This window comes from Perognathus longimembris, chromosome 8, assembly GCF_023159225.1.
Source record: "Perognathus longimembris pacificus isolate PPM17 chromosome 8, ASM2315922v1, whole genome shotgun sequence".
In the NCBI taxonomy this organism is placed as follows: domain Eukaryota; kingdom Metazoa; phylum Chordata; class Mammalia; order Rodentia; family Heteromyidae; genus Perognathus; species Perognathus longimembris.
This window is the reverse complement of record NC_063168.1, coordinates 20,720,833-20,742,192: the sequence shown is the minus strand read 5'-3', so window position 1 is coordinate 20,742,192 and position 21,360 is coordinate 20,720,833. Positions and strand designations below refer to the sequence as shown.

The 21,360-nt window shown below is 43.8% G+C and overlaps 1 protein-coding gene across 2 annotated transcripts in view; it reads left to right on the top strand.

Annotated features, from left to right (window-relative positions):
* The window catches only part of Spred2 (sprouty related EVH1 domain containing 2), a 126,403-nt gene that overhangs the window by 56,748 nt on the left and 48,295 nt on the right, over positions 1-21,360 (top strand). The window contains exon 1 of one of the 2 annotated variants that reach the window (XM_048352628.1): positions 13,567-14,545. The exons of the other annotated variant lie outside the window; for it this stretch is intronic. Within the exon in view, the coding sequence (XP_048208585.1) occupies positions 14,529-14,545 (17 nt within the window). The 5' untranslated portion in view covers positions 13,567-14,528. Of the gene's footprint in view, positions 1-13,566; positions 14,546-21,360 lie in introns of those variants that run through there. 2 annotated transcript variants of the gene reach the window in all.

Below are 21,360 nucleotides of genomic sequence, written 5' to 3'. Positions count from 1 at the left end.
GTGATCTTGAGCAGGTAGATTTTCAAAGTTTGGTAAATAATGTGAGCCCATGTTCACAATGGATCCATTATAAGTTTGTTCTTTTAATTTTTTGTTAGTGCATATTGTACAAAAATGTTTCATTTCAGATATGCATATAATACCTTTTGATCAAGTTTCCCCTCACTAGTTTCCTGTCCCCCCCTTTTTAAACAGCATAAAGAGCTAAGTGCCAGTGGCTTCATGCCTCTAACCCTAGCTACTTAGGCTGAGATCTGAGGATTAAGGTTCAAAGCCAGCCCAGGCAGAAAAGTGTGAGACTCTCCAGTTAACCACCAAAAAGTCAGAAGTAGTAGAGGGCCAACCTTGAACAAAACAGCTCAGGAAGAGTGTCCTGGCCATGAGTTCAAGCTCCAATACACACTCTCTCTCTCTCACACACACACACACACACCGTGTTCAGTGGGTTTCTTTACACATACATATGTACATAAATAATGTGCTTTAATCATATTCAAACCTCCTCCGCATCACCACCTTTCCCCTTTCTCCCTCCAGCTGCTTCCTTCCCTGGGATTTTTCTTTTTTCTTTTTTTTTTTTTTTTTTGGCCAGTCCTGGGCCTTGGACTCAGGGCCTGAGCACTGTCCCTGGCTTCTTTTTGCTCAAGGCTAGCACTCTGCCACTTGAGTCACAGCGCCACTTCTGGCCATTTTCTGTATATGTGGTGCTGGGGAATCGAACCCAGGGCCTCATGTATATGAGGCAGGCACTCTTGCCACTAGGCCATATGCCCAGCCCCCTCCAGATGATTCTTAACTAACAGTAAGGATCTATTCCCCTCCTCTCTCTTCTTCTCTTGTGGTAGTTCTTTTATTGGAAGGCTGCCCTTGAAGAGTTCCAGATCAACATCAAGCAGGAGCATTAAAGGCAGAGAGGGTTGGGAGTGAGTGGGCAGAGTTGACTATAACTTACAAGGTTGAGATTTTGAAAGTAAAATTGGGCTTATTCACACCACTGTATGAAGCTCTGAGCACCGATGCTCATAGCTGAGTTGCCTTTGCAATTTGGGGCTCGTGTTGCTGTGAATGGGACTAATAGCGAAGATGCATCTAGGAAACCAAACTACCAAACAAACAAGCCTGACTTATGACCTTGGATATACAAAATTAGAGTCTGAAAGAGTATGGAAGTGTGCGCAAGGTTTATATCTTCAGCAAGGAATTTAGAGTTTAGTTAGGATGGCCCGAAGTTCCAGCTACTCAGGAGGCTATGATGGGTAGATCCTTCAAGACCAGCCAGGCAATATAGCAAGAACTTGTCTTTGAAAATAAAAATACAAAAGAGCTGGGTGCCTATGGCTCACATCTGTAATACTAACTACTCAGGAAGCCGAGATAGGAGCATCAGGGTTCAAAGCCAGTCCAGGCAGGAAAGTTTGTGAGACTCTTATCTCGTATTAACCACTAAAAAAAGCCAGAACTAGAATTGTAGCTCAAGTGGTAGAGTGTGCTAGCCTTCAGCAAGAAAGCTCAGAGATGGTATGCCCAAGTCTTGAGTTCAAGCCCCAGGTTGGACACAAAATACTATTACTGCTGAGGCTCTGAAAGGGCTGAGATTGTAGCTTACTTGTTGAGTGTTTGGCTAGCATGTATAAGGCCCTAGGTTCCATTCCCCAGCCCTGCTGATCAAATGAATGAATGAATAAATAATAAAGCTGGGTGTGTAGGAAGCCTTTGTTCTCTGATGTAATGCCATGAGCAAGACAGCTAGAAAGCAACATCAGCCACGCTTCTACTGGGGTGAAGTGTATGACCCCGTAGAAAAATATCTTTGGCTTCATGCAGGAGAAAGGGGTAACCGAGCATCTTTTGGATTTGGATCACTTTCGGTAGTAGGTGGAAATGAGAGGTACAGATGCTAGACCGTATCTATTCTAGTGGATATCTTTGAGAGCATGACTATGGAAAGAAAGAGCATAGGGCATTGGGCTGGGTTGGGTCAAATTCCAACTTCTGCTCTGCTGCTGTGTGGACTCAGAAATCATAACAAAGATTGTCTGGGCTTCGTTGCTCTCATCTGTAAAATGGGAACTCAATTACACTTCAGGGTTGTCACAAGTAAGGGTAAGGGTAGTTAACACACAGAAAACACACCCTCCACCTCCCACGGCTCTGAGAATTACACTATTAAGAGAATTAATGCCATTGCCCCATTAAATGGGGTAGACCCTCACAGCTGTACATCACAGCATGTCGCCTGCCACAGAAGAAACCTCCTCAGTCACCGGAGCAGGGTAGACCCTCACAGCTGTACATCACAGTATGTCACCTGTCACAGGAGAAATCTCCCCAGTTACCCAGAGCTGGTGGCTCACACCTGTAATCCTAGCTACTCAGGAGGCTGAGATCTGAGGACCAAGGTTCAAAGCCAGCCCAGGCAGGAAAGTCTGTGAGACTCCTACCTCCAGAAAACCAGAAGTGGAGCTCAAAGTGGTAGAACACTAGCTAGCCTTGAGTGAGAGAGGTCCTGGACAGTGTCCAGGCCCTGAGTTCAAGCCCCATGATCAACAAAAAAGATTTTCAGAAAGTCTCCCCAGTCCCTCTGTGTGATGAGGCTTTTACTCCGGAGAGAATAGTCTTTTCCTCTGGGGCTTGACTAAGACCAGCTGTTAGGCAGCTAAGTAAATTTGGCTGCTTTCAGACCCTGCACCTGTACCCTGTACTCTGGAATTTTCTCTGTAGCCAGCCAGGCTGGTCTCACCAGGATGGCATTGGCCCCGAGTACTGGGCTGGGTGAGCAGGTAGTTAGTGGAATGTGATCTATGGCCTGGCATCCATAGCAGGTCATCTCCCATTGGGCTCTAAGCCATCTCCAGTTTCAGCTTTAGCATCAGCCTTGACAGTAGGGGTATTACAGGGAAGCCTGGCCTGGCCCTGACCCTAGGCGCCCCAGACACATAGATCATTAGGGTGTGAAGGCCCTAGGAAGGCTTGTGTCCAGCTGCCACTATCCTTTCACACTTCACCCTGCCTTCTTCCTAAACCCCACTGACAGGTTCTCTAAGCACTGCTTCTTAAACGTTGTACTACATGAGAACTAATTACCTGGAGAGTTTTGAAAAATCCCAGAGTCCAGGCTGCATCCTAAACACTTGAATTAGATGCCGATGCAAAAAACGAACACAAACGTCCCAGTGATACGTGCACACCCACTTTCAGTACCAGCGTCTTAGCTGGTAGAATGACTTGTATGGTCACTGGCGCTCTCCACTGCGGATCAGCTGAGGCAGTGTCATCCCACGAGCCTAGCTGTGTCTTCTGGTAGTAGTGAGCTCCTGGGGGCAGATCGCCATTAGAGCAGCCTTTTTCTTATCACCATGAAATCTTTTAATATCCACCCAAAGACAAAATAGTCCATTCCCACTACCATCACCGTACCACCCACACATACTCCTCACCCAGCCCAGCTGCCATTCCTGTCTCCTGGGCCCAGCACAGACATTTGGGGGGGCTGGGGGGAAGGGGGTAAAGTAAAGTGACTTGGAACACTTTAAAGCAAAACCCAGAAATACCATTTTATCCATAAATACTTCAATACAGGGGCTGGGGATATGGCCTAGTGGCAAGAGTGCTCAGCTCATATACATGGAGCCCTGGGTTCAATTCCCCAGCACCACATATATAGGAAACGGCCAGAAGTGGCGCTGTGGCTCAAGTGGCAGAGTGCTAGCCTTGAGCCAGGGACAGTGCTCACTCTGAGTCCAAGCCCCAGGACTGGGGGGAAAAAAAGAAAACAAACCAAAAAAACTTAAAGGCATAGTTCCAAAAGATAAGAACTTTCAAAAAAAATAACCACTTTACTATTACTGTACCGAAGACAAATAGTCGTTTTATTTTCTTAGCTGATACCAAATCTGTGAAGTTTTCTCCAGTTGGTCTCGAAAATGCCTTTCTAGGCAGAGCGCTGTGGCTCATGCCTGTGATCCCAGCTACTCGGGAGACTGATGTTAGAATTGCAGTTTGAGGCCAGCTAGGGCAAAAAGTTAGGGAGAACCTCATCTCAACCAATATGCCAGGTATTGTGGTGGTACTTGTTATCCCAACTACATGAGAAAGTCAAAGGTTGGAGGGTCACAGTCTGAGATGGTGAGACCCCATTTGCAAAATGACCTAAGACTAATAGGACTACACCCTCATAGGTGCAGGGCCCTGAGTTCAAACCCCGGTATCACAAAAAGAAAGAAAGAGCCTTTTAGTACAATTGAAGTATTTCTCCTCCCTTGTTTGGGTACACCCTTAATGCCCAGACAAATAAAATAGTTCATTTTTACTAATTGGACTTTAGCCCCAGAGTAATTCCACTGTCACTGTGTACACACTGATGATGTGGCATCTGGCTCAGCAGATGTTCACAGGATGGTCTTTCTCCTACCTTCCTGAGTCTTCTGCAGGGATCTTGACAGGTTACAGAGGAAATGGTAATTGAGGCCCAGCCTCTGTTGTGCAGGTGCGTCTGCCTGAAGGCTTGTTCCTCGTGGGAAGCCTAGAATAGAACCCTTAGGGTTCTTGTGGAAAGGGAATGAGTCAGCTCCAGTACATTCTCCGATTCCCTGCTCCTTTGCCGGAGGCTGTGGAAGGGCTTCCGTCTGGGCTCTGTTTGGGATTTACTTTGACAGGGCCTCTTTGACTGCACCTCAGAGTGTGGACGGCCAAGGAAGGAGTAACTGAATCTGTTACTTTCTGTCACTGAGATTGGAATGCTGTTAGAACACCTTTGCTTAACTTTCTTCCTCTCCCTCTCCTTCCCCTTCCCCTTATTTCCCCTCTTTCTTCCCCTTTCCATTCAAGAAGCCTCAGCTGACCTTGAATTGGTAACTCTCTTCTCTCAGTGTCCCCATTTCTGGGATTCCAGGCTAGGCTTAGTGCCACCACACAGCTAGAATTTTTCCAAGAGACGAGGCCCCGATGAATAATGGTTGAATGGGTGGTGAGCTATAGGGAAGACAAGTGGGAGGAGAAAGAGAAAAATGGTAAACTGGCAACCTAAATAATTGAACTTATCTCATTCCTTCCACGAATAGTGACTTATTAGCATGTGCTACATATGCCTCATACATTTTCCTAACCCAGCAAACCAGAATCTCATCTTCTTTTTCTGTAGCTTTAGAAGGGCTTTGTCTTAGTGTTGAAATGAACTGGCAGTTACAAAATTTTCTTCTTTCTCCACATACGTGTGTCATGGTCAGATAGTTCAAAAACAGTAAGTAAGCATCTTGGTATATAACTCTAAGATATAAGGGTATTTAGCCCAGGACTTTCGTTTTATTTTAAAAGCAAAAAGTTTATACAAATCCAAATGTCTACTAATAGTAGACTAATTAAATAACTCATAGAATTAGTAATGTTAACTCAGTGGTAGAGTACTTGCCTAGCATGCATGAAGGCCTGAGGTCAACACCCAGCACCACAAAAATTAAATAAGCCATGCTATATCCTTAGAGTAGAATATTTTTTTAAATGAGAGGGTGAGGGGAAGGAAATGAATTAATTTTGTGTGAATTAGTTCTGTGTTCAAATATGGAAATAACACCAAGAGATAAAAGTCAAGGTCCGGAGCTGTGAATTGTATGCCTCCTTTTAAAAAAAATCAATTTGAAAGAGGGGGAATGGATAGGAAGAATATGTATTTGTACTCATATAACTCCTGGAAGAAAATACAAAAAACTTTTTAGGGGAGAAGGCAGTAATGGGGTTTGAACTCAGGGCCTCCACCTCTCTTAGCTTGCTAGCTCAGCTGGTACCCTACCACTTGAGCCCAGGTTGGTCTCAAACCATGATCTTCTAGATCTCAGCCTCCTGAGTAGTTAGGATGACAGATACAAGCAACCAGTACACAGATACCCCCACTCCCCTCCCCTCCCCCCAAAAAAACTTCAAAAAGTTGTCTACTTTTGGCTCGTTGGACAAAAGAAAGAATGGGACCAATGTGATGTGGTAAAAATATGTGTCTGTGTCTTTACCTTTTTAAAGTTTTGATTTATGAGTCAAATTATTCTCTAACCTATACAAGAATGGTTAAATGAATAAAAAGAATGTGTCTGTACTTACATTATGCAGACTGATTTATAGCTTGACTATGCCCCGATGTATTATGAGTTCTAACTGGTGCTGCTTGACCTGACAGCGAGGCTGTGACAAGCCCATCATGTTCTTCCCATGATCCCTTGTTCAGCAACAAATTGTAAATATTTGGTTCTCTTTGGGAGCCCATGAGCTTTTGCCTTTTTTTACCCTGCGATACAAGGCCAGCCAACAGTGCCTGAAGTTGAACTGTAAGGGACAGGGATGGCACTGTGTCTGGATGCCCTGCTTGGGGGGGGGGGGGGGTTGGGGGGGCAGGAGGCAGGACCTGGCTGCCTTTCCCACCCCAGTCTCCCAACCATCCCTTGCTTACTCGTTGGCATCCTGTACGTCATGTTGTCTGTGTGTTTGTGTTTATTTCCAGCTTCTCCTGAATAGCAGCAAAATCCTTTTAAGCTGAACTGGTCCCACCCTGGTAGTTTTGGAATGCTCAGATGTTAAGACTTGCTCTCCGTGCCGGGCACATTCTTAGCATCAGGCACAATTCCTCCAGGGCTCACAGAAAACAAATGAAATCCATGCAACTCTTCTCCCTGTTGAGTGGACACAAAGAAGGGCAGAGTCAATCTCTGGGGAAGACTTGAGACAGAAAACATGTGGGGGTGAGGCTGCTTTTAAAGTGTTCTCAAAGTCCAAAGTTAGGAACTGAGGATCTATTCTCAGCTCTGCCTCAAATGTGCCTTTTCTATTGTATTCCACTTTGTGCTTTCCTGTTTGGATTTTAGTCTATAAGGAGATGGAAGCCACATTCACTGTCTAGTCGCTCTCCAGTTCCTCTAACATTAGATACTTACTTTAATGAAACTTGAGACCTAGCTGTCCTTATGAATTTTACCACTAAGTGAGAAGTAGCCAGGCAGGTCCTCCTTCCTCCATCCATATGGGGTAGAAGGTATGGCCAGGGACTTATTCTCTCTCCCACTGCCTCGTTTGAACAGAGCTATATACACAGCAAAGATCACATGTGTCCTAGCTGCCCTTGAAGGCTCCATGGGACACTGACCTTTCACCCCTCCCTCCAGTGCTGGAAGAGCTAGCTAGCATTTAAGAGCCAGGTTGAGAGATGAGTATATATTATTGTTGCCTGTAAGCATAAAGTCCGAGTGAGTCATCGGGAGTAGCAAGACTGGTGCATGTGGACCAAGGGATCCCCAAGTCCGCCATCTCCTGGGGTATGTGTTCATTCAGATGAAGGGCCTTTCCTCTCTATTTTATTTACTTGTTGTGTGGAGGGGTTAAGACAAGGTCTTTCTCAGCCTCCCAGGGGCTGCATATTAGCTGTGCCATTTTATCAGCATCCTTATAGCCTGGTGACATGGTTTAGTCTGGTCTCCTGGACTCAGGGTCAGGAATACGACTCTCTCTCCTCCTGATCTGTCAGCATTGTCCAGGTCTCTTCTCAACTCCCTTCTTTTTTGGCCATTTGTAGTATTAGATGGAGTTCCTCAATAAGCTCTTACCAGTCTATATGAGGAGTTTCGGAGCTTTAAATGTATAAACCCTACATTTTCTAGACTACGAGACTGAGACACAAGGAAGAGACTCTGCCCAAGGTATGTAACTAGTGACAAAGTTGAACCAAAGCTACTACAAGATTACTATTTCTGCCAAAAGTGCATACTATTGAGTATTATGTGCTGAAGAGTGAGAATTTAAAAAAGATTTCAAGTAGGCTGCTGGCTCCTGCCTATAATCCTAGCTACTCAGGAAGCTGAGATCTGAGGATCATAGTTAGAAGCCGGCCTTGGCAGGCAAGTCTGTGAGACTATGTCCAACTAATCACCAAAAGGCAGAAGTAGAGCTGTGTGGCTCAAGTGGTAGAACACTAACATTGGGCAAAAAAGCTAAGGGACAGCGACTGCTGAGGCTCTGAGTTCAATCGCCAGGACGGGCACATACATACACATGCACAAAGGTTTGCTAGTCTAAGAGGTTATTCTGGTCTTAGGTAAGGTTTTTTTTGTTTGTTTGTGACTGATATCAAGATGAGTGGTAGATTTCTTCTGGGACCATGCCAGGCCTCCTTCTGGCTGTGAGGGAATATTTAAAACAGTGGACCGAGCAAGGCAAATTTGGGTCCAGTGCTCTTGGTATGTGCAGCAGTCATCGTGCTGAATGACCTTAAGGAATAAGCCATCCGACCTTGTGCAGATTGGAAGTGCAGAACTCATTGTTCAGGCTGTCAGGTGCCAAGTACATTAGATGGCTCCCCCTTAATGCACTTTCTACATCCCCTTCCACATCTTTAGCCAGCTCCATCCCTTGATCTTAGTATTCCAGCCCTGGGCTATGATTCAATGCTTTCTGCTGCCCAGGTATCAGAAGCCAGGCTTGGCCCTGACTGCTCCTCAATACTCCTCCTCCAGGCTTTCAGGGGAAATTGGGCTTTCATTGAGACCTGGTCTCCACTCAGCCATCAAACCAGTCAACTTGTTCCCTTGCTGATTAAGCCCTTGGCTTATCTTATAATTTCCCAGAGTGACCTGCCCATAGTTCTAAATATATTGTTTCCCTCTCCCTCTCTCATCAATGCTGTTCCCTATCATGTGCTCCGCCAAAGAAACTCAGCCTATCTAGATGACATCTGGGGCTGGGATGTAGCTCAATGGCAAAGCACTTGCCTAGCAAGTGCAACGTCCTGGGTTCGATCCCCAGTACCAAAAAAGAAAAACAGACAAAAAAATACAGTTAGATGACATCTGCCCACTAGTTCAGCCCCCCGTTTTTCCTCCACGCAGTCCAGGAACACAACTTGTGGGTATGATGAGATAACCACATGGCTCTCTGCACAGAATGGGCAAGTGGGTAAAAGTGACTCCCTTTTGCCTTTTCATAAAGAATCCTGGCCTCTCCTCCTCAATCCTAGGAAGATCTTTACATCATGGCCTCATTGTGTGTGTGTGTGTGTGTGTGTGTGTGTACACATGTGTGATTGTGCTTTAGATAATAATCCATTTCATTAACAGACCTCTTCAGTCCAGATTAACTATGAGAGAGCCTTCTAGCCCTCCATGCCAGATACATTAAAACAACTGCCTGCTGAACTGGCTACAGATGACTTTTGTTGCCATGCTGCTATCTCTGAAATTCTGCCCTCATCCACCCTACACCTACGCCTTCACACCTGGTCATTCCTTTTAGTATTTAACATAGGCATTTCTCTATGGGCTTTTCTCCAAGATGTTGATGTTTGCCAGTGAGGCAACAAGTGGCTACCAGAAAGACACTGTGTACATCATGTACATAAGTTTCATCTCTGACCAGCAGCTGGCCAGTTTCTTTTTTCGAGAGAACATAACTGAAGGCAGTTTAGAATGGTTTCTTTTGTTCCAATTTCCCCTCTCAGAGGCCATTCCCAGGAGTTCCTTCACCTGCATTATCCATTAATGCTGTGGACTCATTTCCCCAAATAAACAAGTCTTCTTGCCAAAGAAAATACTCACTCCGATTGGAGGCAGGGATGTGTCTCGGGATCTGCTTTTGAGGCGTGCCTCTCATTTTTTCTGGGTTGGCCCTCCATCTCCATTCTGCTCTTAGCAGGGAGTGCGAGGCTGCAGCCCTAATTTCCTAAGGCCCTTCTCTGCTTTATTAATCCTGCATGGGGCCATCCGGCCCTCTTGAAAGCATCCTTCATTTCTGTTTGCTCAGTTTCCTGAATGCCTCTTTCAGATCATCTTTCACGTCTTGCTTCAAGCTCTGGGGACACATGTGGTTTCTACATAATGCACAGATGTGCTTTGGGGGTGGGGAAGTCTGGCTGTATACTCACACACTACAGCCAGTATGCTAAACTCCAACATGGTGTGGGGGAGAGAGGTGTCCTCCTTGAGTGGGCAGTTCAGGAGAGGAGGCAGAAAGACCAAAAGCAACCTCAGGCTCTGCAGATTCCCCACCCACCGTGGGTCAGAGATGTGTTCCATATTGTAAGGAAAACTAAGCAACAGCTCTTGTGATCTATATCACCATAAATTACACTTACGCATATTACAAATAGAATGTTCAGCAGAAAAGGGACCAGGGACCAAAACATCTATAGGGAAGAGAATTCTAGAAGTTCTTTACTCTCCTTCCTCACCCAGATGTTGATTGCCAGTGGTCAACAAACTTTTGTTTCAGCTTTGGGGGGCCATATGGTTTCTGTAATTGTTCAGTTCTGTCTGTGTAACTGTCATAGACAATATGTAAACAGATGAATGTTGTGGCTGGCCAGTTTCTCTCTCCCAGACCCTCTCTCCCCAGTGTAAATTCATAAAACCTACAAACATCCTCATCACCATTGTTTGCACAAATTGGAGAGTTTTCTGTGTGCAGCTGAGCATGAACAATCACATTTACCCCTTCAAAATGATTTTGTGAGCTTATTCTTAGTTCTATACCCATTTTATAGATAGGAGTCTTAGAGAAGTTAAGTAAAAGTCAGATATAACTAGCTGTAGCTGTACTCAGTCCTCATTCTCTTTCCCACCACCCATTACCAGTATCTTTGGAAGTCATGTCTGCCTGTAGATGTTGTCAGCCTGTATTTGGTCTTTAACATCCATACAAGGACCATAATCTAAAGACAATTGCTGAAAACACTTGTGGATTAAGATTAAAAAGGTAGCAAGAACTTTAAAAATAAGTCTTAATCAGCTAGGCACAGTAGCTTATCTGTAACTTTAGCTACTTAGGAAGCTGAGATCAGAGGATCTAAGTTCCGAGGCTAGATTGAGCATGAAATAAATCTCTACAGAAAAAGCTAGGTGCGGTGATGTGTGTCTGTTATCTCAGCTACACCGAAGCACAAATAGGAGGAGGATGGTCCAGACTGGCGCAGGCACAAATATAAGGCCCTGTTTGAAAAATAACGAAAACAAAAAGGCCCCAAGTTCAAATTCCAGGATCATCATCAAGAAAGGTGGGAGTGGGACATCCATTAGAAAATTAAAAGAAGCCATGTACCAGCTAGTTCCTTGAGAGGCTGAGATCTGAAGATGGCTGTTTGAAGCCAGCCTAGGCAAGAAAGTCAACGGGACTTTTCTCTCCATTTATAGGCAAAAAGCCAGAAGTGGAGCTGTAGCTCAAGTGGTAGAGTGCCAACCTTGAATGAAAAAGCTAGCAGATAGCACCTAGCCCCTCTCCATTTAGTTCCTAACATGTTACAATTTTACTATATTTGCTTTGTTCTGTCTTTCTCTCTACATGTGTACATGTGTACACATGATTAATGCAGGTTAATATTAGTAAAATGGAAACACTCAAATTCCTTAATGAACTATATATAGACTTATTTAAAAAGTGGGCTGGGGATATAGCCTAGCGGCAAGAGTGCCTGCCTCGGATACACGAGGCCCTAGGTTCGATTCCCCAGCACCACATATACAGAAAACAGCCAGAAGTGGCGCTGTGGCTCAAGTGGCAGAGTGCTATCCTTGAGCGGAAGAAGCCAGGGACAGTGCTCAGGCCCCGAGTCCAAGGCCCAGGACTGGCAAAAAAAAAAAAGTAATGGGTTGAGAATGTAGCAGAGGACTTGGCTAGTATGTACAAGGCCCTACTTTCCATTCCCATCAGAAATGATTTAAAATTTTTAAAAATTCATATGTTTATAAATTAGACTGGAAATTGACTAATTCCCTCCATCTCTACCTGTTGCATTCGGGTCACTTATGCTTTCCTTATTTACAGGTCTGACTTGCTAGGGAACATTTTGACAAGTATATAGCTTGCCATCTTTATGAAGGAAGAAATCTCTCAACGCCAAGAAAGGCATGCTTTCAGATTCACGTTCAGATCTATCACTCTGGATTATCGTGGTTGTGATTTGACATGATATGGGGACTGTCCTCACCTTTCAGAGCCAGTTTGCAGTCCCAGGAGACAGAGTCCTTTAACACTGGAGTTGGCTGTTGTGTTGGCTGAGGTGGGAACCCTTATTTCTGAACTGAAGGGGTGCTGTAAGCAGTCCCAAGCATGCGTGGGAACTCTGTATTTTGTTTGCTGTGGTGACTTGTCATCCTCCTGCAATGCATCAACACGAGTAGTTTTTTGGGATGACATCTAGTTTCAATGGTGGTTTCATTCGACATACATTGGCGCTTCTTTATCAGGATTTTTTTTCCTGACTGAAATCACACCTTCTTCCTCTCCCACATAGTTTAAGTAACCCCATTTGAGCATGAAGTGAGCTAAGCAAACACTGCCACCTTACAAAAGGCTTTGTTGGTGTAAGGGACTATGGACGTGACTTACGTAACCTCTCATGGAGGGTATCCAAAGCCATAAAAGGAAGCTGGAAATGGTCACCTCTCCTTTATAATGTTAACATTGGACTCATGAACAAGGCCTGGGCTTGTATCCGCTAAGAATGCATAAGGAAACAGCCACCAGATCCTCTTGAGAGGAGGAGGTAGCAGGTATTGGTTCAGAGGGTTGATTTAGCCTTGACACCTGCATCTCACCGTCCAGTGAGAAGGCTAAATCAACTTCAAGGTCAGCCCCCACACCCACAGGGGGCCACACTGCTCCCCCACTCTCTCCTCCCACTCCCTATTCACATGTGTGAGAGTACCATGCCTGCCTAACTAAACAAGTGTTTCATTCTGGTACAAAGTAAGTCATAGGAACTGAAATTGTTTTTAATTTTTAAAACACTTTGTTATGAAAACTTTCAAAGATACCTAAAGGATTCACCCATATTCACCGCATGGATGTAGCAAAACTTTCACTTTTTTCCCCTCTCTTCCTCCCTTTCTTTTCCTTTCCTTTTTTCTTCCCTCCCTCCCTCCCTCATTCTCCCCCCCTTTTTTTTTTGCCAGTCCTGGGACTTGAACTCAGAGCCTGGGCTCTGTCCCTGAGGTTCTCTGTGCTCAAGGCTAGAGCTCCACCACTTGAGCCACAGTGCCACTTCTGGCTTTTTTCTGTTTACATGGGGCTGAGAAATGGAACCCAGGGCTTCATGCATGTTAGGCAAGCACTCTACCACTGAGCTACTTTCCCAGCCCCCTTCCTTTTTAATTATTTTTTTAAGTTTTGTCCTTTAACTTTATTCCTCAGAGAGGCACAGCTGGGATCAAGATCTTTGTTGTGATGGCAAGTAAGTGACTTTAGTTTTTGAGTATGAGGAACTAGAAAAAGATGGACGGATCTGTCTCTCATCTTATTTTTTAAATTAAGTAATTGTTCAAAGAGATAAAAGTGCAACGCATCTTGATTAGTGGTACCCTTTCTATTGTTCTCCCCCATTTTTCCTCTCTCATCGCCACCCAAAGTCACAGAGCTCAATTTTTATATATTGTCCAATGTTTCACATATTTATTTACTCTTCTCTTTTTGTTTAATAAACTTTTTTGTTTATTTTTGATACCAGTCCTGGGGCTTGAACTCAGGGCCTGGGCTCTGTCCCTGAGGCTCTCTGTGCTCAAGGGTAGCCACTCTACCACTTGAGCCACAGCTCCACTTCCAGCTTTTTTTTTTGTAGTTTAGTGGAGATAAAGAGTCTCAGACTTTCTTGCCCAAGCTAGCTTCAAACCTCAATCCTCAGATCTTAGCTCCCTGAGTAGCTAGGATTACAAGCACCTGCCACCTGCTGTTCAACTGTTCTTTGACTAAAATATTCATAACAAATACTGGATATTATATCACTTTACCTCATACTTCAGTATACCTCTCTAAAACGTGGCCCTTTTTCAAATATAATACTGTCGTCCTACCTAATATTTATCCACAGGCCAAAAATAATCATTAAATTTTTTGAAGATAGGATATAACTATGTAGCTCAGGCTGGCCTTGAACTTCTGATCCTCTAAGGCTGAGGTTACTGTTGTATGGTACCACACCCAGCTTGAAAATTTTTATGTGTAGTCTCTTTTCATAGCTCCTGCATCTGGTAACCTTAGAACACAGGGTCAACAAGGTCACTCATTGCCTATTCTGTTTCACCTGATAGCTGCAGAAGAAAAGGAGCCTGGCTCTGGACTCAGTTATCTCATTTGGGGCTGGGGATGAGTGAACAGCTCACCTTTGTGGTTCTGCAGACTGTGATATTAGATATTGAGCCGTGCTCTGCTTCCTAGGCATTTCAGACTACCCTCAATGATTGATCATCATAACTTACAGGAATTTTTTAAACAATATTTTAATTGGAAAAAGCATCTGTCAGCTGTCAGGCTTCCAGTTTCCACTTTTGAGAAGCAGGATGTTGAATGTGAGTAATGACACAACAGGCCTATAAAATGCGGACTAACCCTGGGATGACTCATCCAGTACAATGCAGTATATTTGTCAAGGAGACTGAATCATATATGGGGGAAACCACTTCTCAAGAAGCCAGCTGGTTCTCAGGTCAGCCAGAGACAATCCATTTTTATCGGAAGCTTTAGAGTAGCAATAATGCTAATACCCAGCACTTGGGCTCCACGATGTAGAGGAAATGGCATCGCCCGGCAGGTATGTGCTTACTGTTTACATGAACTTTAATTCCTCCTTTTTCTCTTTGGCTTAACCTTTCCACTGTTTGCTTTCAACATTTTCTTATGGGAGAAAACTCAATGCAATTATAAAGAACTGAAGTGCGTGTGTGTGTCTGTGTGTGCGTGCACGCACATGTGTGTTTGTGTGTCCATCCATCCGTGTGTGTCTTTGTCTATGTCCACATGCATGGATAGATAGGTAGCCACAGATCTGTTGATGCACAGTTCTTAGCCTCTCATCTTCTTTTCGGGAAACAAATATCTCCTTAGATATCCAGATAAAAATGGTTCTAGCCTATCGCTTTTATTAATCCTGAATCTAAAACAGAGGCTGCCTAGGAAACAGCTTACAAGGTTGAGGCACCTTTTAGGTGGGTGGCTTAAAGCCTTAAAGATACGGCTATGTAGATGGGGGCTGAACAAGGTGCAGTGATGTTTACTGATGTTTTAGAGTGGGATATGTTTCGGTGTTGTGCTTTTTTTTTTCCTGTCCTACAAGATGCATGACTTAAAGCAGGGAAGCTTTCTTCCCTCCCTTTGTGAATATGGTTGTTTTTTGCAGGTCACAATTTGCTCATTCTGAATTCATGCATTAACTTTTCCAAGGTGGGAGAAAGGGTAATGGGGATTTGGTGGCAACAGTTAATTATAGCCTTCCCACGATCTGCAGGATCATTCTGCATAATTGGGAGGCTGTGTCTGCCTGTCTGACCTTCTCCCTTCCTTCACTCACTAAATTTAAACAATGCCTGACTAGTTAAGGCACATCTCTTGTTTATTTGAGTGTGTTAAACATTCCTATGTGTGTTAACAGACTATTCAATGTCTCCTCATATTTTTAAAAGGTACTTTTTGAGTTCTGCTTGTGAGGGACAGATGCTATAGTTAGTTTATAGCACTGCTATTTATGCTTTGCTGGTCTGTCTGTCCAGAATGGCTGGGTCAAGACCTTTAACATGACTGCCCACAAATTTGCCTAAGATCTAGCAATGGTGGAACAGTCACGTCTGTGATGGTAAATCCTGTTCTCACCCCAAGAGTGTCAAGCAGCCTTGGGGTTACCAAGCTGGGAAAATAGCCTTTGTTCCTCTTCCTCTTTCTGGTAATAATGCCTTGCTTTCCTTGAGGTATATGAATTTGGAACTCTTGGTAAATAGAATTCTATTTACTGCTTGCATTGCATTCAGAACTTTGTATGTAATTTGTAGGAAAGTTTGGTGTGTTTTTATCTGTTTGGTAGATTAAAGGGTATGCTTTTTTAGAATGGCCTGTTTGGGGAGACCAGACTACTTCTAAATTTTATTAATTTTGCATTCTATAAATGAAAGCCACCTGTTATGCTGTAACATGCTAATAATGGTAGAGGACAATAATGAGGAAGAACAGTATTTGAAATATGTGGGGCTTTTGCTAAGAATTTGCCTCCCCACATCTGTAGTGCTTATTTTTATGTGTATACATGCATATAGTACATATTTAATAATAGCATTTGGTGATATTAAAAATACTTAAGATTCAAAGTGAAGGCCTGTTTCCATTCCCTCTCATTAATAGTTAGGTTTTTTAAGTTAGGGGAGAGAAGCTACTTTAAAAATTATTAATATGAAAGCTTGTACTTTGCAATCTTAGAGTAAATGGGGGTTCTCTTGCCCCTCTTTTGGAGGCTTTGGGGGAGGCTTGAACTCAAGGCCTGGGCGCAATCCCTGAGCATTTTTGCTCAAGCACACAGCTCCACTTCCCAGCTTTTTGGTGGTTAATCAGAGATAAGCGTCTCATAACTTCCTTATCCAACCAGATTGGCTTCAAAGCACAGTCTTTAGATCTCAGCCTCCTGAATAGCTAGGCTTGCAGGTGTGTGATAGCAGCGTCCAGCTCTCTCTTGCAATTTTAACTCAGGAGTTCATTTTTGTCAAGTTATCAGAAAAATAATGTGAGTTGGTTTTGTTTTATCTTGAAGGCAGAATTCCTCATTTTCTCTCATTTCACTGAAACATTAGGCTCCATTATATTGCTTTCTCCCTTGAGGCCTACAGAAAGTAATTGCAAGAAGGGATATGAAACCCTTCTTTGAAAGCTCTTGATTTGTTGATGTTTTCTGTGGAAATGTCTTGTTGTCCTATGATTTGTGTCACTGGGCTCAGGTCCCATCCAGGCTCTTTGCGGAGCAGTGTAGATTTCTTGTGGCAGTGTTCACTTCGGGACTATGGCTCTTCCTCGGAGGCCCCTCTGCTATCAGGCACTATAAGGCCACGTGGGCTTTAAAGAGTCCTTGTTTCCTTTTGAGGGAAGAATACAGAGCCACAGCCGGAACCAAAGGTATATCATTGGACATGGAAGCAATCGATAGCTATTGACTGAGTCGTGCCTATGTCCAGAGCCATGTGCTGAGTAGTGTTGAATTAAAGGCCCAGCCCTGTGCTTGCTTCAGTTCCTGCTCTAGTGGGATTCATCATTACTGACACTACATTCAAGGTTTTCTTTTATTCATAAATTTACTGGAATGTGTAATCCAGAGCCACTAATTGCCACATATAAGCAGCTTGTTGCTGTTGTCATTTGACTCTCAGATAAAAATTGAGAAAGAATCGTCCTACTCTAAAATTCCACTCGGTGGCTTAGGTGGGCATTTTTCCTAAGCCAAGGAGAGTGACATAACCTCGACAGAAGAGTTTTCTTTTCATTTCTTGGAGTGGGGGTGAGTGTTGACAGTCAGAGAGCATTTGAATCCTGAACACCTCATTCCCCCCCCGCATCTTTGCTGGCTGCAAGACCCTTGCTCTTTAGGGAATCTATTAAGATTATGTTCCACTGAGTCAAAGCTATGAATTCAGTAACCATTTCATAAAAGGTTTGTTTAAAGTTATGCTGGATCATCTATGAACATTTAACATTTCCTCACTTGTATTAGTGGATGGAGCCACAGTCATCTGTTCTTACTGTGTGGATGGATGAGTTACAGAGGTGTGGCTGGGACCATAGCTCCCACACTAGGCCTGACCTGTCATTCCCTCCCTTCTACATCTGGAATGTGTGGTCATTCTTCCTACACAGTAACGGGATATGTAACACTTGTAGGCAAATCTTGTATCATTATCTGGGAATGGTTGAGGCATGCATAGCACAAGCTTCTTAAAGAAATAAACTTGTCTCTCTATATCTCACTACTCAGGATTGAACCCATGGCCTCACCTACTGGGTAATCAGTCTACCACTGAGCTATCTCTTCTTACACCAGCATGGACGGTGTAAGAGGAGAGAGAGCATTATTTCAGGTGTAAGGTTGCTGATAGCTTGTTGCATTGGCTCTACAGATTGTCTTGGGTGGGTGAGAGAGGAGTTATGCCCATTTTCCAGCTGGGTTTGTAATCATCATTTCCTTATGACTAATGACCCTAGAGAAAGCTCATGTTTCAGAATGAGACTGGCAATTCAGTCCTCAAAAGAACCTTTGGCTTGGGATGAGGGTTGTACCTTCCTCAGTGCACATTCTGAAAGCAGCGTGGGGAGAAGCTGTGTCCACCGCAGAGTCCAGTGATCCCTATGCTGTCTTTCTTAAGATTTCACCCCAAGACATGATTTCATGTTCCATTTCACTCAAGAGTTGTGAAGGTTTCTCAGATCAGGGGTATCCAAGATAGGATTGTATTTTTCTTCTTTTCCCTTCTTTTTGTTGATCTTGGGGCTTGAACACAGGGCCTGGGCACTTTCCTTGAGCTCCTTTTGTTCAAAACTTGTGCTCTACCACTTTGAGCCACAGTGCCACTGCTAGTTTTCTGGTGGTTAATTGGGGATGAGTCCCACAGACTTTTCTACTCAGGTTAGCTTGAACCACGATCCTCAGATTTCAGCCTCCTGAGTAGCTAGGACTACAGGTATGAGCTACAAGGGCTTGGCTTGGTTCTTTAAATTTTGTTTTTGTTTGTGTGTGTTGTGTGTGCGTGCGTGCGTGGTTTCTTTGAAGCACATCTTCCTTGTTCCCCATTCAGCTGAGGATCTAGGTTGTCTGCATTGCTCTGGCCTGGTGGGGCCTTGCTGTTTGACTGGGCCTCTTGAATTCCATTAAATAGAGCTCAGACAGCATGTGTCATAGAGGCTGCTTGGGAAGGGTGAAGAGCAAAATTAGTGTCCGTGGGTGGGCATGCGTTCCCATCACAGTGCCAAGGAATGCAGTGTGCAAAATCTGGCAGGAACTTGTTCCAAAGAACAACAAAACAGCACCCCCCCAACACACTTTTTTTCTTTAATATTTAAAAATGCCACTATCACGTAGAAGAAATGAAAATGTTAGCAAACTCTTGCACATGTTTGTAATTGACTTTATCGCTAAGGTTAGCATAGATATATTCTGGAGGATTTTGTCAATGTTCTCTGAGATTATGTAGGGTTTAGAGGAATTTGTTAAGGCCAACAATTAGGGGAAATTTTTATTCTGCTTTGTCATCTGTTCTTTGAAATGATTCTTTTCATTTTTATCTCAGTAACACCAATACCAGAGAAATGTTTGTGCTTTTGATATTTGTGATCTGCCTTGAACCCCAGGGAACAGAACAAGGGCATCATTACATTCCCATGTGAAGTACCATGTCTTCTTCTATGGTTCGGATAGTTCTCTTGAGGAGATTGTAGTAATTGTTGTTATAGCATAGAAAGATAGTTCTTGAAGAATAGCTGTGTTCTTTGCCCAACCAAAACTTAAGACTTTCCCTTTGGGGAAGTTAATTTTTTTTTATTTGTGGTAATGTGTACTGAAGGATGACAGAAATGTTCCTTAGTAAAACCCATCATTTCTGACTTTGAGCTCTTTTAATGTACTTAATTCAACTGGGCTTCCATTTCTTGAGCCATCTTTTTAAAATTTGGTTCACACACACACACATCCAGTTGATCATCTTAGCTATTTTTAAGTATAAGGAAGGCACAGTAGTGTTAGCTACGTGTACGTTGTTCTGCAATAGATCTGTAGATGTTTTTTATTTGCAAAACTGAAACTATACAACTATTTCCCCCTTCTCCAGGTCCTGGCAACCGCATTGTACTTTCTGTTTCCGTGACTTGTGTAGTCACAGTTAAATACCTATATAAGGAGGATGTATCATGTTGTCTTCGTCTTTTTGTGACTACCTTATTTCATTTAGCACATTGCTTGCTATCAAGGTTCATCCCGTGTTACAGTGTATTACAGGATTTCCTTCATTAAAAAGCCCAGTGATATTACATTGTATGTATGTCACATTTCATTTATCAATGCATCCCTTGGTGGACATTTAGGTTGTTCCTACTTCTTGGTTCCTGTGAGTACATACTACAGTGAAGGGCTGGGAATGTGGCCTGGTGGTAGAGTGCTTGCCTAGCATGCATGAAGCCCTAGGATTGATTCCTCAGCACCACATTTACAGAAGCAGCCAGAAGTGGTGCTATGGCTCAAGTGGTAGCGTGCTAGTCTTGAGCAAAAGAAGCCAGGGACAGTGCTCAGGCCCTGAGTTTAAGCCCCAGGACTGGCAAAAGGAAAAACACATACTGCAGTGAATATGAGATGAAGTGAATTCTGATGAGCCTGGTTCTGACCTTCCTTGCTTACCTTACCCCTTACTAAGTCAGTGCACTCCTCCAAGAGAATCTCCTAGGAATACTTCATCTGTGGTTTGTTTACAAACCACAGCCCTGATAAATTTCCACTTAAACAAGTCTTTTTGAACTTGGGTATATAAGTTCTTGTCTATTTGTTGGTCTCTTTGCCTGTGTTAGGTGAGAAGAGATCTTACACTTTGCTGCTCTGGTTCTCTTTAGACCCATCAAGAAACAGTGGTGCCGAATTTCAACACCTCCCAAAATGAAGCCTGAAAAACTGAGTCAGAAGTGTAGGAAGTCCTCTTTGGCTTACCTTTTTTTTTTTTTTTTGGTCATTCGTGAGGCTTGAACTTGGGGCCTGGGCGCTGTCCTTCAGCTCTTTTGCTCAAGGCTAGAGCTCTCCCACTTTGAGCCACAAGTACCACTTGCAATTTTCTGGTGGTTAATTGGAGATGAGTCCCATGGACTTTCTTCCTTCCTGGGCAGCTTTGAATGGCAATCCTCAGATCTCAGCCTCCAGAGTAGCTAGGATTGCAGGTGTGAGCTACCAGCACCCGGCTTACCTTTTTTTTTTTTTTTTTTTTCCAGTCCTGGGCCTTGGACTCAGGGCCTGAGCACTGTCCCTGGCTTCTCTTTGCTCAAGGCTAGCACTCTGCCACTTGAGCCACAGCGCCACTTCTGGCCATTTTCTATATATGTGGTGCTGGGGAATCGAACCCAGGGCTTCATGTATATGAGTCAAGTACTCTTGCCACTAGGCTATATTCCCAGCCCCCGGCTTACCATTTTTTTCCCTCTTACCACATACCCAGGCCAGCAGGTTCTTGGCTAGAACCCAGCAAGAACCAAGTAAAATGGGGCAGCCGCTGTCACTGGCAGAGGGCAAGGCTTCTTTAAGAAGACATTTGGGGATGCATTTCAGGGGTTTGGGGAATTGATGAGGCTTTCATGGACTGGATTGGGATTCCACAGCTCACCATTTTGGTTTTTTATAAGGAAAACACATGCCAATTTTAAACTGATTTGCCAGAGAATGTGTGGACTGGACCTTGTTGGCTGAAGGGCCGAGTTGCTTTATCTAAGGCCTATGAGAAATGTCTCTCCCACTGTAAGTTAAGCAGTTGGTTCATTGCCTTCTCCTAGCATTTCTGGTTCTTCTCTGCTGCTATTGTAGTGAAGGCTGGTGGAGCTGGAGAGTAGGCCTCGAGCCTTCCAAAAACATAG